This window comes from Podarcis melisellensis, assembly GCF_964234715.1.
Source record: "Podarcis melisellensis genome assembly, chromosome: 3".
Lineage (NCBI taxonomy): Eukaryota > Metazoa > Chordata > Lepidosauria > Squamata > Lacertidae > Podarcis > Podarcis melisellensis.
Window position 1 is genome coordinate 57,597,104 of NC_138530.1, and position 27,142 is coordinate 57,624,245.

At 42.9% G+C, this 27,142-nt stretch overlaps 1 protein-coding gene across 2 annotated transcripts in view; it reads right to left on the bottom strand.

Moving 5' to 3' along the window:
- Positions 1 to 26,831, bottom strand: part of LOC309366493 (SAM and SH3 domain-containing protein 1-like) — a 515,345-nt gene extending 488,514 nt beyond the window's left edge. The window contains exon 1 of one of the 2 annotated variants that reach the window (XM_081905128.1): positions 25,557 to 26,831. In XM_081905128.1, coding sequence (XP_081761254.1) covers positions 25,557 to 26,045 — 489 coding nt within the window. In that variant the 5' untranslated portion in view covers positions 26,046 to 26,831. The remainder of the gene's footprint in view (positions 1 to 25,556) is intronic. The other variant, XM_081905130.1, reaches the window with a different exon arrangement.
- Between the last annotated feature and the right edge of the window lie 311 nt (positions 26,832 to 27,142).

The following is a 27,142-nucleotide window of genomic DNA, read 5'->3' on the forward strand; positions in this document are numbered from 1 at the left end:
TATTTTGATGCCAGGAATTGCTGTCGTGCAGAAATGACTTTGAAAACATTTACTTTGTCTTGCAAAGTGGTTGTGGCAGCAGGACTTTGGTGTTCTGATAAGCTAAAAGTGTACAAATAACCTTGGTGATTTGTCTCTAAAGCTTATGTTTAACATGAGTGAGTTTGCTCAAGCAGCAGCAATGCAGAAATTATATCAATTGGTGGAAGCAAGGGGGGTGCTATTCATGCTCCAAAGTCTTTTCTATGCTGCAATTCAAAAAAAGTAATGATAAGTTTTGTCTAAATTTTGAACAAAAACATGAAAACTTCAAGACATAATTCAGTACAAGACATAATTTAATAGTTAAACACTCACTTGTCAGATGGTAAACAGCTAAAAACCTGAGAGTCAGGTTTCACAAGCTGGCTTGTCTAGTTTTTCCTATACCAATTTGCTCTTGAAATATTTGCTCTCTATTGTAAATGCTCTGCTTAAAATCCCCCCCCCCTTTGCTCCACAGATGACGATGATTAAGAAGATGATGATGATTACAAAATACATATTGTTCATATTGAAGTAGTCCCAGTGCTTTTTTTTCTAGAAAATGGTGCTGGTAGTGCAGGCTCTTGTACAAAATATATTGTTGGGGGGTTTCTCCCAATTTAGTTGGATTATGCACTCATATCCAATGACATACTTTCTAACTAGACACAAAACATTACTATGAGAATGCAAAATTCAATATGAGGTATGTAGGAGCAGCTTTTGTACATAATAGTATTTAATTCATGATGATTTAAAGAGATTTAGGGGTGTGTTGTTCCCCTGTGCACCACTACTGGTTACAACCGAGTCTCTTACAGGTGGAGAAGTGACAGGCTCAAAGGGGCACTCAGCACACCTCACGGCAACTATCTACAGGTTAAACGGCAACTCAGGTTAAATATGCTTCAGGTTACAGACTCTGCTAACCCAGAAATAGTACCTCGGGTTAAGAACTCTGCTTCAGGATGAGAACAGAAATTGTGCTCCGGCAGCAGGAGGCCCCATTAGCTAAAGTGGTGCTTCAGGTTAAGAACAGTTTCAGGTTAAGAACGGGCCTCCGGAACGAATTAAGTACTTAACCCATGGTACCACTGTAATTCTCTGGCACCTCCAGTACTTACTTGAGAGCAAGACCTGTGTCAGAATTTAATATGAACTGCTGAACACCTAAGCTTGCAATGGACAGCTCAAGCCAAAAATTAAAACTTTTGAACAAGGGGAATGCCCTGAGTACGTGTGCAGGGAGTTGATTTCTAAAAAGATAGGAGGTGTCAAGAGCTTGCATATCTGTGGAAGTGTTTTCCTCTAATTCCTGCCCTGAGGGAGGAGACGTGACTGCTCAGCTGCAAGTGGTGGTGGTGGTGGGGGGGGGGAAGCACTCTACGTGTGCCCAGAGGCATGCTGCTCTTTTCCAACACCAGCATTATTCTGGTATTTTGCTTTGTGGGCACCACCTCTTTTGTTGAATTTATGCTGTTATAACACAGGTAAAGAAGTTCCAAATAGAATATAATTGTGATGATTTTATCTATAAATGTATATTTTCTTATTGGTGAAGAGTGGATAAGCAGCATTTGAAGGGCAGTCTATTCAAAGGTTAAAATTAGAAAGAAGAGGAAGAAAATGCAGAAAGGTATTAGCTGGCTGGCAAAATGCAAAGAACAAATTATGTGTCCTGGCACAAAATGTCAGTGAAGGATTTAGTGGCAAATATTACTTTGGACATCGCAGAAGATGTTCACGGTGCAGAAATCAGTGCTTGTGCAATGTAGAGATATTCTGAGATATTTGCTTTCGTAGATTTTCACGGGTACAGGAATGCAGGTTTTGGTGTCCTCGGGTGTCTTCCCGTGTAAAAGTTGGGGTGTCTATGCGACGTTTCGACGAGGTCTCACTCGTCATCTTCAGGCTGGTGCTTTCGGCTTCTTGTTACTGGAACAGAGCAGGATCTCAGTGTTTTAGTTCCTATAAATACTGTTGAGGGGGTGTGGTGTATAGCCTCCAATGTTCTGGGCAGAGAGGAAGTTCCCAGGCTAGTGTGCCTTTTCTTCTTTTGTTCCTTAATTACTTGAGGGATATCTTGAGTGATTTCTTGAGTGATATCCTGAGTACCACTTAGGTGGGTCATTAGGTGTGGATTAGTTGCTAAAGTCTTTGTGTCTTGACCTCTTGAACTTTGTGAAGAGTTTTTCTGAGAAGATGGCTGTACTGCACTTAGTTGTGCTCTGGCTTGGCTTCGTGTATAGGGGCGAGCTGTGGTTTTGTGGCCTGTGTCAGCCAGATCTGTGTAGGGATTGCAGGGGGGTGCAGCATCCGGAGGTGCCACCATGGTTTGGCTACTGGATGGTGTCTGTAATTTATCTGTGGAGAGGGTCTGGGTTTGGGTCTGGTGTGGTTGATTGGTGATGGCGTTCTGTGTGCCTCTGGATCCGGTGTCAGTTTTTGTGGGGAGGGCTAATTTCCAGATGTCTGGCAAGCGGGATGTGTCGTCACGCTTGTTCATGTTGTGAGGGTGTTTCTCTATCTCGATGGCTTCCATGATTATTCTCTTGTGGTGATGTTCCATGTTAAAGAGCAATTTGGAATCTGCAAAATTAATTTCGTGTCCTGTTTCTTTCATGTGTTGGAAAAGAGAGGAAGTTTTTTCTTCTTTTTTGACGGCAAAATTAATTTCGTGTCCTGTTTCTTTCATGTGTTGGAAAAGAGAGGAAGTTTTTTCTTCTTTTTTGACGGCATTCTTGACCAACCAATAAATAGCCAATATCCTCAGAAACCCCAAGGATAAAATCCAGTTGGAAAACCAAGGGGTCTATGAAATACCCTGCAAAGTCTGCCCAGCCACGTACATTGGACAAACAAACAGACGAATAAATGCACGTATCGCAGAACACAAGAATGCCGTCAAAAAAGAAGAAAAAACTTCCTCTCTTTTCCAACACATGAAAGAAACAGGACACGAAATTAATTTTGCAGATTCCAAATTGCTCTTTAACATGGAACATCACCACAAGAGAATAATCATGGAAGCCATCGAGATAGAGAAACACCCTCACAACATGAACAAGCGTGACGACACATCCCGCTTGCCAGACATCTGGAAATTAGCCCTCTCCACAAAAACTGACACCAGATCCAGAGGCACACAGAACGCCATCACCAATCAACCACACCAGACCCAAACCCAGACCCTCTCCACAGATAAATTACAGACACCATCCAGTAGCCAAACCATGGTGGCACCTCCGGATGCTGCACCCCCCTGCAATCCCTACACAGATCTGGCTGACACAGGCCACAAAACCACAGCTCGCCCCTATACACGAAGCCAAGCCAGAGCACAACTAAGTGCAGTACAGCCATCTTCTCAGAAAAACTCTTCACAAAGTTCAAGAGGTCAAGACACAAAGACTTTAGCAACTAATCCACACCTAATGACCCACCTAAGTGGTACTCAGGATATCACTCAAGAAATCACTCAAGATATCCCTCAAGTAATTAAGGAACAAAAGAAGAAAAGGCACACTAGCCTGGGAACTTCCTCTCTGCCCAGAACATTGGAGGCTATACACCACACCCCCTCAACAGTATTTATAGGAACTAAAACACTGAGATCCTGCTCTGTTCCAGTAACAAGAAGCCGAAAGCACCAGCCTGAAGATGACGAGTGAGACCTCGTCGAAACGTCGCATAGACACCCCAACTTTTACACGGGAAGACACCCGAGGACACCAAAACCTGCATTCTGAGATATGTCTCTACACTCCGTAGGGATTGTGATATTGGAGGCCACTGGCATGTAAGGTAGGCATAGCAAAGCCTGGGTATGCACACTGACTGTGCAATGGCTACTTCATTCTATTTCTTGAGCAAGCGGAGAATCCAGCTGGAAAATAGCAGTTTCTGGATCTGCTCAAGAAATGCCTCTGTTCCAGTCAGAATTCTGAATTCCAGCCCAGATAACAACAACAACAATTATTTATACCCTGTCCATCTGGCTGAGTTTCCCCAGCCACTCTGGGTGGCTCCCTGTGGGAATGTTGAGGGTGGCAGGAGAGGATATATTGATTGTTAATATCCTTCCTAACTTGGGCTAGCAAGTTTCTTCACTTAGCTTCTTACGCAGCAGGAAACTGGTTGCAGACTCGTGCGAGCCTCTTAAGACAATAAACAATTCAATCTGGCTTGGCCAGATTGAGATATGTTCTATTATTCCTGGTAAGACCCCTATTATTCTTTTATCCTAAAAGAATAAAGACACAACAGTCTTATTCCTAAGTAACAAAAAGTAGTTTTACTCATGATCAGGCAGAGCAAGCTTTAGGCTTAAAGTTACAAGCATGTACAAACAGGTTTACCCCATATGGGAGATAACCTGGGGAATCAGTCTAGGTGAATCAGGAAGTTCACAGGACGAAAAAGAAGATCGAAGAGAGGGAGGTGGCTGTGTGACTTGGCCTTTTACCAGGTCTGGAAAGGTCATGCCCACCTACTTGTGACATGCAAGGAAGGATGCTCCAGGCCAGGAGGAACAGGAAGTTTCAACTGGCTGGACCAAACATTCCCTTGCATGTCCACTCTAGCAAAATAAGGAATGTTGTATTTGACTGCTCCCAGTGGATTACATCCCACACTCCCAACAGAATTAAAAGCACAATAAAACATCAAACGTTAAAAACCTCCCTAGACAGGGCTGCCTTCAGATGTCTTCTAAAAGTCAAAAAAGTTCCAACTGGGGTGGAATGTGACATCATCCTTATGAAACATGCTCATTCAAATAAATCTGTTCTTATGTTCTGCCTCAATCCACTCAGCTACTACCACACCATATGGTTTGGATGACAAAGTGAACTGTGGTCATCACCCAGGCAGATGCTCTACAATGTACAATCTACATCCATAAACTTGGTTGTGAATAAGTGGATTTGCAATCATGATTCCATGATCTGGGATGCCACCTTATCCAGGAACCAATTCTGTCTACCTCTGTTGAAGATTTTCTCTTAGACTAACTAATGCTGGCTGCAAGTTTATGTAGGACTCCAAATGGAGAATCATTTTGTCAAAAGGGCCAAATATCTGATTTACTACACATACGCACCCTTTTATAATAGCTATATTTCAGTCATTTCAAGTACTCTAAATAGTATTACACATCATTGCTCATATGTCAATAGTTGAATTTTATAGTCTTAGTTGTTAAGAGATTGCTTGCTCCTGAAGAAGGATCCTGTGTTTCAAAACATATTGAGCTGTAATGGATTCCTAATACTTCTGAGAAAAAGGTTTCTTCTATTTCTGTTCTTTGTTTTCTGTACCCTTCCTCCTTTTTTGTACTTCACATACTCTACAACAATCCTAACCAGGGATGTGGGGAAAAAGTAAGCGTCTATGAAGACTAGAGGAGATTTATTGTGCCTTTTGATACTTTAAATTTCACATGAAGAAATATGTCACCTGCTTCAGGCGCAGAAAACTAATAAGCTAAAGCAGGGATGACATTATTCCTTCCCAGCTTAAGATAAGAAGAATATCTAGAGGAAAAAGTTACCCAGTGGCAGCAACTGCTAATAAGGATATTATCTACCAGGCTTTTATTTTCAGATTTTTCTTCTAGGTTCATTCTCAGAACTTACACATTTCCTCAGTTATTTTAACATTTTCTTTGTCATCAAAAAGAGAAATAGAGAAACAAATGCTGGGTGGGATACAAAGCTATAAATTGAAAACATGCCATGTTAGAGATTTTTTTCACATGCAATTAAATTGGAATTAAATGGGGAGAGGTTAGAATGTTAGATGAAATCAGGTTTCCTATATCAGCAGAACATTCCTAGTTCTTGCGATATAAAGTAATTCAATTCCAAATGGTAAGAACTCTATCTCCTTTTAGGGCCTGGTTATGCAACCAGTTCCTCTGAGATAACTGGTTTTGCTTCAATTTGGTGGAGGTGATCAGAGTCAGAAGTGACTTGGGAGAAAAATATCTCAGTCTAGTTCAGAGCCTGATTCAGTTGACTTCAGAGAAGTGACAGTGTAGACAGTGTAGATCGGGGGTAGAGGTTTGACACTCTCCAGATACTGTTGGGCTCCAACTCTAGCCTGCATGGCCAGTGATCTAGGATGACAGGAGTGGTAGTTTAGCAACATCTGGCCACAGGTACGCTGTCCCTGGTGTAGACAATACTTTGATCATTACTGAGGGTATCTAGAAGTAAATGAAGTAAAGATCTATTCTATGGCAGATATATTCTACAGTGGTACCTCGGGTTACATACACTTCAGGTTACAGACTCTGCTAACCCAGAAATAGTGCTTCAGGTTAAGAACTTTGCTTCAGGATGAGAACAGAAATTGTGCTCCAGCGGTATGGCAGCAGCAGGAAGCCACATTAGTTAAAGTGATGCTTCAGGTTAAGAACAGTTTCAGGTTAAGAACGGACCTCCGGAACGAATTAAGTACTTAACCTGAGGTACCACTATATATCTATAGCAGTATCTTTTCATACCCATCCTACTGCTGTTTGTCACTCTCTCTCTCTCTCTAGTGAATTGGAATCATGACAACTGTAGTTTTGTGAGTGATCAGAAATCCCTAACAGAAAATTCTCTCAGTCCCCAAAACTCTGCAGTTTTCATCATTCTCTAAAGATAAGCATTAAACTGCCATAAAACACTAGACATATTAAGCATAGATATGCTGTCCCAGAAAACATAATGACAGTGAACAGTGGTGTTTTCCTCAAATAATATTAGACCCTAGACTTAGGGATTCCTTGCCCATTTGGACAAGAACTAATGATTCAGCAAAGCAAACCTAGGATAGACTTTAGCTTTGAAGTCCTCACAGAATTTACAAATAAGCCATAAAGCAGCAATAACCATTCATTTAAAAGAAATAATAAAGATATGCCTAAAAAATCAGGGGATACACTTGTCCTTTCAAAGCTCATCTCAAATGAAATGTAAAGCTGAATAACTGTATTCAGTAAGGTAAAGTTAAAGGGACCCCTGACCATTAGGTTCAGTCGTGGCCGACTCTGGGGTTGCGGCGCTCATCTCGCTTTATTGGCCAAGGGAGCCGGCGTACAGCTTCCGGGTCATGTTGCCAGCTTGACTAAGCCGCTTCTGGTGAACCAGAGCAGTGCATGGAAACGCCGTTTACCTTTCCACCAGAGCGGTACCTATTTATCTACTTGCACTTTGACGTGCTTTCGAACTGCTAGGTTGGCAGGAGCAGGGACCGAGCAATGGGAGCTCACCCCATCGCGGGGATTTGAACCGTCAACCTTCTGATCGGCAGGCCCTAGGCTCTGTGGTTTAACCCACAGCGCCACCCACATCCCACTGTATTCAGTAGCATATGCCAAATGTATTCCCCAAATACACATGCAGGATACCTGATGACATATAAATCCACTCATTACTAAATAATAAACTTGAAATGGAACTCCTCTCAGAGATAATTTTATAAGAGGACATTAATGTTTCTAGCCTAGTCTAAAGGTGAAATGTTGTTAATATAAGGAATTGCAACATCTCATGTCAGCAGTAACTTTATCATTTATACATACGTACATTTTGAAGCATTGAGAGCTCTTTCTTTTTTAAAAAAAACACCCTCTTCTTAAGAAAGCAATCGAAATAGCATAAAATATATAACTGACAAGTATAATTATTCTTCATACTACTGCTTCACCTTCTGATCATTTTCTCTCATGGAAGAAAAACTATCCCCTGAGGATTTTATTATACCCTTTTGCTACATATGTGAGCATGAATTTGACCTTGGAAACTGGGACACTCCATCAGCCTTATATTTTAAGGGTTTTCTATAGCTTCAGAATTTGTCTGTGTAGAAGTCGTTTTAATGGGTGAGATCCAATTCAATTTTACAGCCTCTTTCTTGTGGCAAAGCTGGATTACTGTATAATTTTTAGACTGCAAGGAAAATAGTTTATTTCAACTTCTGCCTCTTCTTCCTTAATCCCCGAGGAGTAGGTCTTTTGGTTTTAGAACTATTTTAAAAAGAGCCATTTAAAATGATCTTTTCTTGAATGTTCTTCCCTGGTACTACTAAGAAAATGCTATATTTGCTCATATTGGGGAAGGAGGAAAGAAGGACAGAGGAGTTTTGGCTGGACATACACAAAGGAAGAAGATGAGGGAATCCCCCTTTACCAGTACAAAAAGTTAGTTCAGTACCACCCTATATTACTAAATTGGTGTTCTGTTTAAAAACTAACATAACATGGCAAATGAAAGCTCTACATCACTATTGTAGCTTGAGTCATACACATTGCCTCTAATTGTTGTAGGAGCCATACAACAAGCTAAGGGCCTGTGCCTTGGCCCTGTATACCTGAAGGAGCCTCTCCACCCCCATCATTCAGCCCAGACCCTGAGAGCCAGCACTGAGGGCCTTCTGGCGGCTCCCTCACAGTGAGGCAGAGGGCCTTCTTGGTAGTGGAGCCCACCCTGTCGAGGAGATAAGTATACAACCTTTAGAAGACATCTGAAGGCAGCCCTGTATAGGGAGGTTTTTAATGTTTTACTATGTTTTTATATATGTTGGAAGCTGCCCAGAGTCGCTGGAACAATCCAGTCAGATAGGCAGGGTACAAATAAAATCATCATCATGAGTTCAGAGTGAACTATGATGTACATAAGGATCTTTGTTCAGAACTTCAGCAGTTCCAGAGCAGGGTAATGACAGGCCTGGAAATTGAGGAGCAGTTCAAAGTGCTGGGTACATTTAGCCTGGAGTGTTATTCTAAAGCAGCAATGCGGCAGCAAGCAAAGGCTATAGCAGCCAAGACTGCTGCTTGTGGCTGGAAAGCCAAACAGGAAGTTTGTGACTGTTGCCATGGGAACAAAGGGGCAGTCCATTCTGTACTGAGCACCGGATGTTAGCTCAGTGGGTTTGTCACATGACCTGTACAGGATGTACATGGGTGGAGTTTGAGTTTTCTCTCTGTCTGTTGAAAAGAGCAGACATCTTTACTGTATGACTGCTAAAAGACACAAATAAAGACATGTAGATACGTTTCTATATGTGTCTGATTCCCCTCCCTGGGGATATGCAGGGAGGAGGAGAAGGAGGAGAAGCAGTTGGTGTGTTTTCCTCACAGCCTGAGGAAAATCGCCGGAACGGACCTCGAGTATGTTTATTCCTGCCGGGAGTCGCCGGAGGGAGGTCTAAGGAATTCAGCCGGTGTCTGAACAGATAGGCACATACCTCAAGACGGGCTTGAATTCTAACAGTGGTAGCAGACGTCGGTTGCTGTTTTCATCGACCTCTGCATCAAGGAGTGGCCTCCATGGACGCCTGAGGTGAGAAGGCTGATTCTCTGCAGCCAGAAGCTGACCAGAAGAATCTGAAAGCCAAGCAACGGAGCCCAGGTATGAGATTTTCGGGCTTAGAAGTGTGAATGCAGATTGATTTATTCTCTGCTTCGAGGGAGAAACGTTTGGGAAAACAGCTCCAGTCAAAAGAGAAACCGCATTCCAAACATTCCTGTGGTTTTTCCTGTTCAAGGAAAAGGAATGCTGTTGCTTAGCAACGAAGGCCATGCCTCAGAGAGGAGAAGTGAAAGTTAAAATGGAATGTTTTGACTACACAGTCTGAAGAGCTCTTGGAAATTTCCAACGCAGCCAGCGTTGAGAGCTGCCAGGTGGCACAGAGTGTAAACAAGCCAGCTATTGGATTTTAGAGGCTTGTGTTTGAGAGTCAATGCAAGGACTCAAAATGGATGCCAAGAAGGGAGGTTTGCCTTCTCCGCCCCTTTTGACCAGTGACAATTATGCCTCTTGGTCTATTAAGATGAAGGCCCTGCTGCAGAATCAGAGACTGTTTGAAGTGATTGAGAACCCCATCCCTGCAGCACCAACGCGTGCTTGGGAGTCACAGGATGTGAAGGCCAGAACTGCTATAATTCTGTGCATGTCAGACTCCGAGCTTATCCACATACAAGATTTACTGCACGCGAGAGATGTTTGGGACACGCTGAGAAGGACACATCAGAGAGATGCAGGTTCTTCAGCGTTGCTGTATTTTGAGAAGCTGACCAACCTGAGGCTTGCGCCTGATGGAGATGTTCAAGCGCACCTGACGGAAATGAAATTTCTGCGTCAACAGATGGTGGAACGCAATTTCCGTCTGCAGGAGGAAGTGTTTTGCTTCATGGTGATCAACAGTCTGAATCGGACTTACAAAACGGTTGCCAGTCAGCTGGGGTCTCTCCCAGCAGCGGATTTGACTTCGGACAGGGTCTTTGCCGTTGTTCTTTGTGAACATGACAGACTTGCCGCCCTGGAAGTCAAGGACAGGAGGAGCAAAGAACGGAGTTCTGACACCCCCACTGCTGTTGCTACTGGAGAAAGCGCCGAAGCTTTAAACGTTGTCCGATGCTACAATTGTGACCAGATTGGGCATCTTCAGCGGTACTGCAAGAAGCCACGTAAGAACAGAGGAGCTAAGGCGAGCTCCGCAAAGTCTGAGGCGTCAGACAAAAGTCACACCAAGCCAAAGGCAAAGACTGCAAAAGCTTTGATGTCGCTAAAAGCCACACCAGAGGTGGGAAACTTCTTTGTCCTAGACACGGGCGCGACGGTTCACATGACAGGACACAGAGGACTATTTTCTACGTTTAAGAAGCAAAGCTTCGCGGTGCAACTAGCCAACGGTCAAAAGCTGGAAGCCACCGGAATTGGGACTGTGTATCTTGAAAGTCTGAACTTGACTATAAGCAATGTTTACTTGGTTCCAGATTTGAAGTTTAATCTGCTCAGCGTTTCGCAGATTGCCAAGAAGGGACTAAAACTATCCTATGATGATCAGAACTGCGAGATCTACAAAGATGGAGAGCTGTATCTTTCTGCCAAAGAGAAAGATGGACTGTATTTGTTGACTTTTGATCAAAGTGATTACATGGAATGTAATTCTTGTGATTCTAACATGATCTGTTTTACAGGTGTAGCCAAGAAGAACACCAAGCAGGTGACCTCGAGGGTCAACAGGGCATTTCAGCGGGTGTATGCTGATGTGATTGGTCCTTTAGCACCGTCTAGAGGCAATGCAAAGTATTACCTAATATGTGTTGATTCTTTTACGGGTTTTGTCTGGATTTATCTTTTGGAGAGACCGAAAGAAGCCTTAGAAAGGTTTAAAGAGTTTTGTGACAAGGTTAAAAATATGCATGATGCTGACATAGATTGTCTTTGCACAGATGAGAAGCCAATTTTTCTTTTACATGTTTTCCAGAGGTTCCTGAAGAAGAAAGGGATAAGACACAAAATTGCTAGTTCCGAAGAAGCTTGGAACAAATGTGTCTGTAGTAGGGTGAACAAAGAATTGCAAAAGGGAATGGAAGCGCAATTGCTTAGTTCACATCTGCCACATGAGTACTGGGCTGAGTCGCTAATGTCATTCTGTTACACGTGGTTGAGAAAGTTTTCAAAAGAGTTGGGATGTTCTCCTTTTGAGAAACTGTTCCACAGAAAACCTTCTGTTGCCCATTTCAAGGTATTTGGGTCTCATGTGAGAACAGAAGCTCCAGGTGGAGTAAAGAATGCCAGAGGCATTTTTGTGGGTTATGAAAAGGGTCTCTACAGAGTAATTTTGTCTGAATCTGGTCAGGTGATTCTCACAAAATTTCTAGAGAGTGCTCCTGAACAGGAGAGAGTGATTGTTCACACATTTCCCACAGGTGATGATGATTCTGATGATGATGACGATGAGTTTGATTTTATTGAGTTCAGTACTACTGATGATGACAGCGATAGCTCAGACAGCTCAGTTGTCACAGTCATTGAGAGGAAATCTCACACAATGACTAGACCCTCAGAAGAGGAGGATGAACCACTGATTAAGCTTAGTACTGGTTCTCCAGAGAGTTCAGAGGCTGAACCAGAAATCAAAGAAGAGCAGCACCTCTTACGTAGGTCTGAGAGAGCAACGAAGGGTGTACCACCCAAGAGGTATTCACAAGAGTTTGCTAACTTATGTGTTGCTGTTGTAAACGACCAAGGTCAAATTGAAGCTGTGTCTGAGTCAGAGACAAAGGCACAACAGAGAGTTGCTAACCAAGGTAATGCAGTTGCACTCATTCCTTGGAAGTCACACAACCAGAGAGGTACATTGGTAAAACCAGTGGCGGGTAGTTCCAAGGGTGGAACTGAAACAACAGGGGAGTGTTATACATATAACAACTGTTTGTTTTCTTCTCTGGATGACGCTTTGCTCGCAGCACGCATTGATACTTTAGGGGGAGTATGTTATTCTAAAGCAGCAATGCGGCAGCAAGCAAAGGCTATAGCAGCCAAGACTGCTGCTTGTGGCTGGAAAGCCAAACAGGAAGTTTGTGACTGTTGCCATGGGAACAAAGGGGCAGTCCATTCTGTACTGAGCACCGGATGTTAGCTCAGTGGGTTTGTCACATGACCTGTACAGGATGTACATGGGTGGAGTTTGAGTTTTCTCTCTGTCTGTTGAAAAGAGCAGACATCTTTACTGTATGACTGCTAAAAGACACAAATAAAGACATGTAGATACGTTTCTATATGTGTCTGATTCCCCTCCCTGGGGATATGCAGGGAGGAGGAGAAGGAGGAGAAGCAGTTGGTGTGTTTTCCTCACAGCCTGAGGAAAATCGCCGGAACGGACCTCGAGTATGTTTATTCCTGCCGGGAGTCGCCGGAGGGAGGTCTAAGGAATTCAGCCGGTGTCTGAACAGATAGGCACATACCTCAAGACGGGCTTGAATTCCAACATGGAGAAGAGAAAAAAGGTGGCATACCAATCTTTGAATTGCTTTGAAGGATCGCCATGCAAAGGGTGCGGAAGACTTATTGTGTACTGCTCCAAAGGGCAGGACTAGAACCAGTGGGTAGAAATTGTAGTGATACAAATTTGGCTAAGTATTAGGAGAAAGTTCCATACAGTAAAAGCTGTTAGACCAGGCTTCCTCAACCTCGGCCCTCCAGATATTCCCATTATCCCGTCCACTGGTCCTGCTAGCTAGGGATCATGGGAGTTGTAGGCCAAAAACATTTGGAAGGCCAAGGTTGAGGAAACCTGTGTTAGACAGTGGGGTGGACTACTAGTGCCTCAGAACAGTGGCGTAGCGTGGGGGGTGCAGGGGGGGCCGGCCGCACCAGACGCAACATCTGGGGGTTAGGGTTAGGGTGCGCAAATCCACGGGTTAGGGGGCACAAATTACTTGCCTTGCCCCGGGTGCTGACAACCCATGCTACGCCACTGCCTCAGAAGTTGAGCTCTCCTTCATCAGAGGTCTTTAAGCAGAGGCTGGATGGTCATTTGTCACAGATGCTGCAGTTGCATCCTGCAACACATCCTGAACTGAGCAAGGGAGATTGGAACGGACCTGATCTTCCCCTCTTCCTGCAAGGCTCATTTTTCAAGTTAAAAAATGTGTGCCAAATATGTTTATACATTTAACCTATCATCTGTTTTGATAAAAAGACCTAGGTTAGTGTCTTTGGTCCATGCTACAAAAGATAGACCAGGCAAGTAATATGTTCTTCATTAATTTAGCACATTACTGTATGTCCTTTCTCTCATCTGGGAATAACTGCTACAGTACTATTCATGTCTTCCAGACATACAGAGGACAATGTAAAGAATGGGGTTTTTACTATAAAAGATAGTCCACGGAGCCAAGATAATATATTGTAATGACAGCATTTAAACCTTATTTGCCAACAGTGTCACTAAAGCTCTAGTGTACAGGCAAAGTGGCAGATCTGGGAGTGTTTTACACATCCAGCACATTCTGCTGCAGAGTATGTCTTAAAATAGAACACCTCTGCTAAACATAGTACTGCCATGATGTTTTAATAAATGGGAATCTCTACAGAGTACACAATCTCCACAATTTGTCAAGATGAGTATATCAATGTATGATGTAGCATTATCCAAGTGAAAAAGATTGACCTAGTTATGCTATTTTAAAAATGGCTATCTAATTTAAACTGACCAAGCAAAGGGAATTTCAGACTTGAAATTAATTCTTCATTCTTCATTCTTCAGTCTCACTCTCACTAAGTGCTCTAGGGAGCATGGCAACACAATCTAGTGGTGCACAAAACAAATCCTGCTAGTGATTGTAATGTTTGTGATTCTAGAAAAACGCCACAAAACATATGCCTTGCATATTTTGAAAAGAATCTATTAGCCACTGACCAACTTTCATGGTGCCTACAGGAAAATTCAGTTCAAAAAGCAAATAGAGCCAATAAGCAAATGATACAGAAACCTGAAATTGAGAATTGGGTGCGCCATTTTCCCCCCTCTTTAGAAACACATTTAAGGGCAAAACACTCCTAAGTGCCTTCACTTCAGCTTTTATTTTCAAAAGCATATCACAAAGTTCTCTCTGTATTTGTGGTGGCAGATTTCCAGTGGAATAGTGAATAGGACAATATCTTGTTAGAGAGTCAGTACACATGAACTATTTCATTAATTAACTTCAACTCTCAGCAACTGCAAGTTGAGAACACCAAAGCACCATGAACTGTGGGATGCCCCAACAATCCTACACATCAAAAACCTATATAAGAAGGCTCACAAGTATTTGTGGTTGAAATTCTCATCTCTGAATACTAGATATAAAGTATTTTGGTTTTCTGTTGCAGATTGGTTTGGTTGTAGGAAATAGAATTCCTAAAACTAATGAATCTGGCATGGCATCTGTGATCAGTGTAAGCCAACAAAGTTTTTAATGACAAGTGATAGGTTAAATATTACTATTATTATTATTAATTTATACCCTGCCCATCTGGCTGAGTTTCCCCAGCCACTCTGTAATGTAAATGAAATGCCTAAATATTGAAAAATATCTGAAGTTATCATAAATATAGTGTAGCTGTGTCTCCTAGATGCCCCTCCCCCAGTGGACTCCAAATGTTGGTCACAGAACCAGACATTATAGTAGAGATTTTAATAGCTCCTATTAAACTGTTGCACCCTTTCACAACCTGAAGCCTTCCAGGTATTGTGAACCGCAACTCCCACCAGCCCACCCAGCATAACCAATGGTCAGGGATGGTGGGAGTTGTAACCCAGCAGCGTTTGGTTGAGGAGGGCTGCTACGGGTTTTTAAAATTTGTATGGATATATGAGAGCCGGCTTATGGCAAAGAGCAGGCTAACTTACAGAAGAAATACAGTAGCCAAAATTAGATACCAAGACAGAGACACACATTATAGCTTCTTCCCATTAAGCTTTTCAGGTTCTTCTGTGTCATACACTGTATCTCAATTCCTAAAATATATTCATGGAAAGATTTTTGCAAAACTGATGGAAACAAAGTAGCATGCCACAGAATTAGGAACTCTTTTCTTGGTTCTTTACAGTATACATACCCCATGGGTAGACAAACTAAGGCAAGGGGGCCGGATCTGGCCCAATCGCCTTCTAAATCCGGCCTGCGGACGGTCCGGGAATCAGCGTGTTTTTACATGAGTAGAATGTGCCCTTTTATTTAAAATGCATCTCTGAGTTATTTGTGGGGCATAGGAATTCGTTCTCTTTTCCCCCTTCCTTTCTAAAATATAGTCCAGCTCACCACATGGTCTGAGGGACAGTGGACCAGCCCCCTGCTGAAAAAGTTTGCTGAAGCCTGACATACCCTCTCAGGGTCCTCATCACTGAACCAGCATCAGACTCAATAATTTTGGAGTGTAACTAAGAAGCTTTCAAAGGCTATTGTAAAGCCTAGCTATGCCAATCAATATTGTAAAAATTAGTTCAATAAATAAATAGCATGCAAGTACTGGTTGCTTGCTTTCTTCAGATTTTTTGTTTATGCAATATACAGTTGGATTTAAATATGGTACAGGAATTAAATCCAATGCAGAATGTGCAGAGTGCTATATTTAAATAAAGTATATATACAAAGAGGAAGGAATATGGTTATTTAAAGGTATCTAGTGGGAATGTCTGAAGCTATTTTTAGCTTTGTAAACACTGCTAGCATTTTCCTAGAAAATATTGTATTACTATTTATGCACAACTGCTTTTGTCAATGGAAAGACTTCCCAAGATACATTTGAGAACATGAAATACTTGTATCTGGGCCAACTCCAAAAGAAATTTCACATTCAGCCACAGAAAAGGTTAACACTAAATTCTGCATAGCAGTGTACTTGAATTTTTCTTTTACTTAGAGGGAACAATGAAAGTTTTATATTTTTGTCCAAGTTTTAAGTCAACCATTTTAATGTACTGTTGACAGCAGCTACAAATACATCTAAGATTTTATCTCTGAAAAAAATGTATTTTATATAAACTAGGACTGGGGAATCTATAGCCCTCCAGGGTTTTTGGACAATGGTACCTATCAACCCCAGCCAAATGAAGCCTTATACCAAGTCAGGCTGCTGGCCCATCCAGCTCAGTCTACAATGACTGACAGGAGTTCTTCAAGATTTCAGGCAGGGGACGTACCCAGCCCTAGCTGAAGATGCTGGGGACTGAACTAGGGACCTTCTGCATGCAAAGCAGATCTTCTACTACTGAGTTGCAGCCCTACAACACTGTACAAACTTGAGAAGGAGGAAGATGGTAGCCAGTGCCACCTACTGAACTGGTTATAAGGGCTAGCTGAAAACAGACTAAGGATAACGAGTCTTTGTCCCATTTGCCCTAATGGACTAGCCTCCACATATGCAAATAAGTGCCAAAAGGGTCAGCTGTTTGGATTTGTTTTCATGCTTTTGTGTTTATTTGCATGTGTCTTCATTTTTATCATTTAAGGTCTAAATATAGTTCAGTGTGTGCTCCCAAAGTTACCTAATCATCAGAATTTATTGAACAATGTTGTGAATGTAACTGAATTTTTACATAATCCTCAATTTTAGTTTTATAAGATCTCTCCACAGTAGGTAGTGATATGTCCATTGATTTATGTTTACTGTGGCCAAACAAATCATAATTATTAAGATGAGATCTTTTTAAAATGTGTGCTTCTGATTTAGCTACTTCATTTTGCCCATACAGTACTCTGAACAATTCTCCATGGAACAAAAATTGAATAACGTTCCTCAAGAAAGGGTCAGGTCAGGTCATTTATTTCAATTAGAAGCACTAATGAAATTTCACTAAACTATTAGATACCAGTTAGTCCTTATATAAGATAAATAGAATGCTTAATTCCTCTTGACATGTCCCACAGTTATGCAACCCTGAATTTCAGATATGGCCATTAAAACCCCCAAATTCTATTCAGTTTGAATAATTTTCAGACATTTTAGTAATCCTTTATTAGCTGTATAATTAATAATTCATTAGCTGTGCAGATTCCTTTCACTGCTACTTTTCAGATACAATATGGAATAGCATGCTTTGATCTAGAATGAAATTGAGCTCACCATACCTAGGCGGTTGATTGGTGAAGTTCATTACCAACCCCATCTTTTATCTCCAAAATGAAAATTTATATATAGCATTCTTAATACTAAATTTTCTAGAGAAAAATATCCGTTTTCATTTCATCTGGACAGCCGTGAAGTGTAATTCTTATTCCACTGGCAATCTTCTTTTCCATGTCTTATGCAAAAGAAGTCACAGCAGTAAAATTTACTGCACACACATATTGTGAGCCCATTCTGTACCCATGTCCTACTTGTTCATGGAATGCTAGACCCTATCAACTCACTTAGTTACAGTGGTACCTCGGGTTACATACGCTTCAGGTTACAGACTCCGCTAACCCAGAAATAGTGCTTCAGGTTAAGAACTTTGCTTCAGGATGAGAACAGAAATCGTGCTCCGGCGGCGCGGCAGCAGCGGGAGGCCCCATTAGCTAAAGTGGTGCTTCAGGTTAAGAACAGTTTCAGGTTAAGTACGGACCTCCGGAATGAATTAAGTACTTAACCCGAGGTACCACTTGAGAAGGAGGAAGATGGTAGGAGAGTCCTGCCACAGCCCAAGCTTGATGCCATGTGAAGCCCAACAGAATGGAGAAAAAAAGCTTCCCATGGAACCCTGCGCAGTAAATAAGAAGTGATAAAACAATAAAAACACTTTAAGAACAATTCCAATATAGATGCAAAATGGGAAAGTTAAAGACTTGTTGAAAGAGGAAGGTCCTCAGTAGGCACCAAAAAGACAACAGAGAACATGCCTAATAGTTAAAGGGAGGAAATTCCAAAAAGTAGGTGCGCCATGACAATGAAGACCCAATTCCTATTATTGGAGTATCTTTCAGACATCTTTGTCCCAAGCTGTATAGGGCTTTATATACCAAAACCAGCACCCTGAACCAAGTCAAAAAGGTTCTTTTCCTATTCCAAGTAAATACCTTTTTGTCGCACCAGCAGCTGGCTTACAATATAGGGTTTAGATTTTTTAAAGGATTTTCATTTTATGGTTAACCTTAATCTTTTCAGTAGCTTTATTTTGTTGTTTGTATGCTAGATGCATTTGGGGGTATGGAATAAATTGAATGAAACTAAACAGCAGTTATCAGGAATTATTATTCAATTATTTTCCCGAGGAACATCCTACACTAGGTCATTAATTGTACTTATTTCTTGCATTTATATCCTGCCTTTCCTCCAAAGAGAAAATCTTCTTAAATAATTTTCTTTTGGTTTCTTTCTTTCTTTGCCATATACAGCATTATGCCAGTTTAATTCCAAGGCTCATTCTTCTGGTTACGACATTGCATTACCTGTTTTGAAAATGTAGAATAGCACATATGCGCTCCAACTGTAAACTGCTTGCATCCCAAGCAAGTACATGGAACTAACTTCCAGAGATTCCCTTTGTGCATACGTAAGTAACTTGATTTTCAAATGGCACTTTTAAATTTGAAGTACAGATATTTTTATCCTCTAAAAATGCTGAAAAGTTTATATGCATAAATACTGATTGGTTATTCATGTCATACATATAAGTGTGTTTAGTACAGTTTCAGATCCTACAATGTTAATGATTATGTGCTATGTAAATGAAACGTTTGTTTTGTCATTCAGTTGCTACTTCCTAACTTCAGCAACATTCCCCTTTTATTTACAATACAAGAATCTGGTAAATGTGTATGGCAATAAAAATGCAGCATTTTGTTGGCTTTTTAACTGGCGCATACACAAGTATTCTTCACTGAGTTACCATACCTAGAAAATACCACAATCCAGTGCAGAAATGGGAAGGAGCTAGTTGGGCTGTGTGTTAAAAACCGTTTTAGCATGTTCAAAAACTTTGGGTCAAAGAAAGAAACCCAACCATGTATCAAAGCCTTAAGGGTACTTGCCATGTTGCTTGTAGAAGATGTATTATTAACATTATGTCTTAAGGCATATGCAAATACAACCAAGAAATGAGAACATATCTATCACAGAGAGAATACAGACATGTAAGTTACAATTAGTAACATATTTTAAGTCACAGCTCCATGCAATGTGCAACCCAATGCACCCATATCTCAAATTACAAATCATGTACATGCAGCAAGGCAGCTGGATCATGTCTAGGGGCACATGAGTAGCCTAGAGCCAATCTCATGATCGACTACTGTTTAAATGCAGTCTTCATATATTACATAAGAGCCTAAAAGCTGCATTCCCAAATGTCACAGTAAATGTAGGTAAAGGTAAAGGGACCCCTGACCATTAGGTCCAGTCGTGGCCGACTCTGGGGTTGCGGCGCTCATCTCGCTTTATTGGCCGAGGGAGCCAGTGTACAGCTTCTGGGTCATGTGGCCAGCATGACTAAGCCGCTTCTGGCGAACCAGAGCAGCGCACAGAAACACTGTTTACCTTCCCGCCGGAGCAGTACCAATTTATCTACTTGCACTTTTGAGGTGCTTTCGAACTGCTAGGTTGGCAGGAGCAGGGACCGAGCAACGGGAACTCACCCTGTCATGGGGATTCAAACTGCTAACCTTCTGATCGGCAAGTACTAGGCTCTGTGGTTTAACCCACAGCACCACTCGTGTCCCTCACAGTAAATGTATATACATACAAACTACACACAGAGATTTGTGAATATGTGTTTTATTGAAAAAAGGAATATGAAAAACAGGGCCTACAATAGGTCTACTTTCCTTAAAGACCTGCATTTACATCAAGTGAATGCAGGTTGTACTAGGCATGGTGCAATGCATTAACACAGAACAAACAATTGTGTGCTCTAAATCAGGGGAGGGTAATCTGTGCCCCTACAGATATCTATAAAATCTAGTGCAGTTGATCTCAGTGAGGTGCAGCTGATCCCAGTGAGATACAGCACTGTCAACAAGTCCCATTTACAAAGGAATTATTGGAAATTCACTTTAAGCTCCTGATGGTTTCTCTGTTGCAACCATGTCCTTCATGATCTTAGGTGTGAGGCAGGTGGGCATGATTTTCAGAGAAAGTCTTCACAGGCCAATTCGGGACCCATGTGGTCCACAAATTCTCCATTCCTGAATGATATAATGGATTCCAGCATGCAGCTACCAGTAACCCATTTCTACTTATACTTGGTGGTCCCAGGCACCTGTCTCTACCCACTACTGCCTCCCTAGCTTCACTTTGGCCTCCTACAGATTCAGGCCCCCTGTCATCTCTATCTGCCGTTCGTAAGCAAATGCGCCACAGACAAGAAGAAATAGTCCTCCCCAATTGCAGTTGTAGCACTAAACTACAATAAGTAACTTTTCAGAGGCTCTTTAACATGCAACTTCTACATGCAGCTAATCAGAGGTCTTTGGCCACAGGTAAAAATTATCCCATTCATTGGGGGTCTAAAGAACATTGTAACTACGGGGTCTATTTCATTGACCAGATTGAGACTCTCAGCTACGTATCTGCAACGTAGAAAGAATAATGATACTGTCTCAGCTACCTTACAGGGATGTTGTAAGTTATACTGAGAAAGTATGTGAAGCATTCAAGTGCTTTGAAGACATGAAATGTGAGATATCAGCACAACACACTGTTTTCATATATTAGAAACAATAGAGCCAAAGAATACCGTATATGTTGATACATTTAAGCTGATCTATGAAATTGTTATATTCCCTTGCCGGGGAGCTACGTTTAAGCGAAATACTCCTTGTTTTATCCAGCAGACCACACATAACTGTAAACTCTGCACAAGTGGAGTAAGGGTTGTCTTATAGTGTGAGTTCATTTCTCCTATATGAAGCTATAGAGGACCACAACTGCAAAAGTCACAATCTTTCTCTAATTTTCTGGATACTGCCCAGTTGCTTTATCACTATCATATATAAGGAAATGAGTGGAAAAAGCATTCATTTGAAAGTCACAAACTTGAAATTGCAAAGAACTTTATATTCTCTAACCATAACAGTGAGATGTCATCAAGGAAGCAGCCAGTTTATCTCTACAGCGAGAATTTCCGAGACCACAATAATAAATTTTGTTTCAATAGAAGGACTGCATTTCTGTTTTTAAATAAACTTTCAGGGACAGTTTGCTTCTTGTGGCTTTGTCTTAAACATACTTACTTAAAATATAAAATAAAATCAGCCTTACACCAGATTTATTTGCCATTTATTTGCAGAGGACAGAAATTCACACACTGTCTTTGCCAATTATATTATACTTCCAGTCCACTGAATGTGGTTTGCTGCTGCTGCTGTCAGAAGTTACTTACTGACAAAACCAATCTATGCAACGATATAATGGAACACAAGAAAAGACTTTGTTCCATAGCCACTGTATTTTTAAATGCCATTATACATGATACCCTATTCCTACTAGAGTGACATAGTTTGCATAGTCATAAAACTATCCTGATAACTGCTCTGGCTAATTTTCAAGCCTTTCCTCTGACAACTTCTAAAAATTAGGAGGTTAGGTTTTTGCATGTGTGTGCACATGCAACTATTATTTTGCATTAAATTCTGACACACATTTGACAACCAGCATGGCTCCTACCTGACACCTCATTTGATCAACAGCTTTCATAATATGAAATGGCCAGCATTTCCAATAGCATATCTCCATTGGGTGCACCATTGTTTTATAGGCTGACACTATGATTTGCCCCTCCCTTAAAAAATTATATTTCCAGATGCATTCATTTATCCATTTGCATTTAGAACTGTTTTTGCTGCAAGTTGGCCAGTCATCATCCACTATACTGTCCATGATGACTGTGAAAAATATTTTTGTGAGCTAAAAGGCTAAGAGAAGCTTACACTATTATTGCATTACAGAGACCAGATTACAGATACCAATTTCACCTGTCATCCATATAAACCAATTTTGCAGTGAAAATAAATTAGTTTGAAGTTTCTGCATAACCCAGTTCTGATAATCAGGAAACCCTATTATGCTGTTGTCTACTTCTCTTGCAAAAGCATGATTTTCAAAAAGGCAAAGAATCCAAGGCAATTACTGAACTCAGTGGAAAACTTGGAGGTGTTGGCATTTGTCTTAAAAATCATTAAAGCACGTATCAGCTATTACTAGTCTCAGTGTCTCCTCGGACATTTAACATTGACCTCTTCCCTCACAAAAGGTGGATTATAACACTTTAGCTATGTACACTTCCTTGGGAATAAGAGTCACTGGATTTAGCATCACTTCTGAGTGAGCATAGGATGTACTGCAAGTTCCAGGAGCAGCTGAAAATCCATAGTACAACTTTGTGTTTTAGAGGAGTCCTTCAGAATGCCAAATAAGTTTGTCCTACAATATATTTTTCCTTGATTTCATTAATTAGTTTCAAACTTCAATAAATGTTTGGATCCTGCACCCTTACCATCGCATGGAATTTAAAAAATAATAAATCTTGCAGGCTTTTACCAGACACATTTCCCACCACCAAGAACTAAATAGAAACAAGAAATGCATCACCATTAACTGTCACCTTGTTTCACAAGTATTCCAAGAAGCACTAAAGCAAAAAGTCATCTAAGCAGTATAATAAGACCTACATACATACTGTACTAAACAATGCTCCTCTCAAGTTCTGTCACCAAACTACATACATACAGTACTAAACAACGCTCCTCTCAAGTTCTGTCACCAAACTCCACACAGTAGAAAACTTCTAGCCTGCTTTAAAACACTACAACTCCACCCCCATTCATCATGCCCACAGATTTTCCAGCAGCTTGAGAACAAGGGTAATACAAATCCCATTTTCAAACTCCAGACAAACTTCCAACATGCAAACTCAAGTCAGTGAGTAAGCAAAAAAAGTTCTAGTTAACTCTTTGCAAAATGTACGATCTGTGATATTAGAGTGAAAAAGCGCAAGAGAACTCCTTTAAAATGAAAAGACATACAGCCAGAGCTGGTCTAAAACATTTTGAGACAAACCACACCATGGCACCCTCCACAGCCTCTTTAGTGAGATGGAGGTGATGCTGTAGAATAATTTTTGCTTTGTCTGGAAAAAATTACGAAAGCAAACTTCTAAATATGACTCCACTACACACCATTCTAGAGCCCCCCCCCCCATGAACCCTCGAACTTTCAAGATGTTAACAAGCTTTTTGCATTCCAATTCTGATACCAAGGATCATTGTGTTGCCCCAGCCCACCCCACCTGCCCAATGCACATAGTAACACACTCAGATATTGGGTTCAAATCACACCTCCCTGTAAAACTCACATGGTCACCTTGAGTCAATTACAACCTCTCACCCTAACCAACTCATGGGATTGTTGTAAGGAAAATATGTGCAGGGGAAGGAAAGTTCAAAACAAGTCCTCCTGCCCTAGAATGCAAAATGACCACATTTGCATTGCATGGTGCCTTGCAGTATGCACACATAATTATACAGTGTGTACACACAGATATAAAATGTATCCAATATCCAATTATGAGATTAATTTTACAGAGACCCTTTGACAGCAACCCTATGCACACTTACCTGAACATATGTCTGAGTAAGCATGCAAAAGTTTCTGCTGTGAATCCTAGACTGCCATGAAGCAACTTTTGGATACTAATGAATTTACCAATTTTTTATATTAGTTGAGATAGTACTCAACTACTGTGTGTAACAGTAATCAAGTCAAGAGTACATTCCTAAGACTCTCTACTCAGAAGTAAGGTGCAGTGAATTTAATTAGACTCACTCATAAGTAACTTAAGTATAGGATTGTAGCCTCAAGCTACAGCTCTATGCATACTTACATGGCAGTAAACCTCAATTAGCAGAGTTGTCATTTACTAAATAAACATGGATGGGATGGGTTGGGTTTCTCATTATGAAATGAGAGATCTGTCCCCTCCCCTAACACAGTTCAAATAAGGAACCGCTCTTTAAAGTACATATGGCACTTAACAGGAAAGTCTCTCAGCCATGCTCTCCGTTCAACATGGAGATTACGACAATAGACTGTATGTGCATTTGAATGGTAGAACAAAGTTTTAAAATGTTATGTGTACTCACATTTGCCATATAAAGTAAGGTATCATTTATATGAATTCCTGCCTATAGATTTTCCTTTTCTAGCTGTCCAGTCACAACTACACTGTCTGAGATGTTTCAGTTGTATTACGGTATTTCCACAGCCTGCCTGCCACTTTCACCCAATAGGCTGGGGTGAAGCATGAACAATAACCAGGAAATCTCTTCCCCAAACGAAATTGTCAGTTTACTTTGCATGTTCAGCATTAAAGCGCGGGCGCTCTTTTTCCTCGTCTATCTACCACTACAAGTCAACCTCCATTATATCCGGGGGGGGGGGGGCGGCACAAGGAAGTAGAAGACCAGAAGGCACACGTGTTTATTGTCCTCTTTATCAACACCCTCCGTTTCTTGCTCATTAGCTGCCAGAAAGGGAGCGTCATTTGTAGCCCTTCTCTCTATAGCCTGTTGCTTCTCTCCCCAGCGCCCCGCCCAGAGACACGGAGCTCAACTCTCCTTTGCTGCTTGAATTTGTTCAGCGGCACCTCTCGCTACTTCAGCTGCACACTTGCACCACCATCACCATCAGGGCCACTCTCCCAGCGCATCATGCCTGCCCCCCTTTTGCCGGCGCCTCAACCGCCGCTTCCTGCTCCACCCGGGCGGCTGCCGAGGCGCGCTGCTCGACTCGCTCCCGGGCTGCCCCGAAGAGCGCGGGGAGGAAGACGGCGGTCCAGGGCGAGTCAAGGAGCGCGCTTCTGCAGCCACCGGGGTCGTGGAATAGCAGGAGAAGACTGCGGCGCTGGGGGCACCTGTGAGCATGGTGGTGCTGGACAGTGGTGTTGCTGCTGCTCCTGGCGAGGCAGCAGGAGGTGGGGGGCACTTTGAAAGCAGACACTTCCTCTCGCCACAAGGAAGACAGCAGGGCAGCCGCCGCTGAACAGATTCAAACCATCGAGGCGGCACCGATGGCTCGTTATTCGCCGCTGCCTGCGGGTAGACGGGAGGCTCTGTCCAGCTGGTTACTATTGCCACTTGTTACGGCGGGCGCCCAGTGGTGAACAGCAGGCGCCTCGCGGGTATGTGGCAGCGGCAGTACAGCCGCGCTCCCGCAACTTGCCGCCTGAGGCAACCGCCTTCTCTTGCCTAACGAGCCGGTCGGCCCTGGGTGCAACTGCAGCAGGGCGCTTACCTTGTTGGAGTAGGGGGGTTTGCTGAGGTTGATCCCATCCCGGATGAGTTTGTCCCTGATCATGATTTTCAGTTTGAGCTTGGGGTAGGTCATCAGCTCCAGGCTGCGGGTCCCCACTTTCCTAGGGAGCCCCTTCTTGTTCCCCTGAGGATGGCGGGGTTTAGGAAGTGGCTCCTTCCAAGCCTTGGCCTCGTACTGCTCCACTAGGTGGCTGGTATAGATCTCTGGCGAAGGCGAGCTGGGCTGGGGCGGCTGAGGCTCCAGGGTGAAGTAAAGCCCGGCGGTGGTCTCGTCTTCCTCCCTCAGCCTCTGCACGGCTTCGTGAAGCCGGCGCCTGTGCTGTGGCAGCGAGACCCCGATGGCGTCCAGGTCCGGGTCCCCGATCTGCTTGCACACCTCCAGGTCGTCATAGCCGTTATCCACAAAGGACTCCGCGTACTGAGAGAGCTTCAGGGTCTTCAGCCACTCGTAGACTATGTTGGCGCACATGATGGATGGAGGCTGGAAGGAGAAATCAGCAACAAACTGCAACTTCGCAGGACTCCAGCAGCTCCCTTGGCGGAAAAATAAACCCCCAGGGAAAAAAATCCAGATGCAACAGACATCCGTGGAGAGAAAACAGCGAAGCCCTCGGTCAGCAAAACACCATCCCCGGGGAGAGACGAAACGTTAAATCCCAAAGCAGCAGCAGCAGCCCTGAGGCGACTCGCCTGCTAAGCCCACCTTCTGGCTGCAGTCGCTCTCCTCCAAGCCACCAAACCTGGAAACCTCTGGCTCTCAGGAGGGCTCCCTTGAGCGGGCCCCCATCCCCCAGAGCTCTCTGCCCGGTCCCATCTCCCGAGCGCGCGCCAGTGACTGCCTCTCTGCCCGTCTCTCGTGTCGCTGCCTCCCCTCGGGTTGGCTTTTGTTTCCCCCTCCTGTGGCTTTTATGGCTTTGGCAGTTCCTTTCCCCTCGTCAGTCTCACCTGCCTCTGCCCCTCTGCCCGGAACGACGCCGTGGACTGGCTGACGAGGTTGGGTGCGCGCCTGGATTTTAATCTCGCCCCGTGTGAAGGTGGGGAGGGAGGACCCCAGCACGCTCTCCCGGCGCGTGCGGCAGCCTCGCCGCCTTCTGTGCCTTCGCGTCAGCCGGAGGGGGAAAACAGAACACGCTGCCCTCAGCCCTCGCCTCGTCCTCCGGCTCGCAGGTCCACCCAGCCCGCCACACTTCGCCAAGCCTCTGACGAGTCATCCGCCCTGCTTCTCCCTCAGGGAAAGAAGGCGGCGAGCAACTGACACTCGCGGTACCTCACCGAGTGAAGCCAAGCCCAGAAATTCAACAGTTTTCCAGGCTCCCGCCTTTCCTGCGTTTAATAATGTCTCACCTGAAGCCTTGGGAGAGGGAGGAAGGCGTTTTCCTCAGCGGCGACAAGTCTCATTCTTAAGTATTTGAAAAAAGTGTGCTTAAGACTGCCACTTTTATTTTGAAGGAAGAGCAGCCAATCAGCAGCTGTTGCTCGTGAGGAGAGGAACCGTATACAGCTGTTTCTCTCCCCTTTTCCCTGCCTTGTAGCAGCAGCTAGGAAAGAATGGCGGGAAGCACCCCT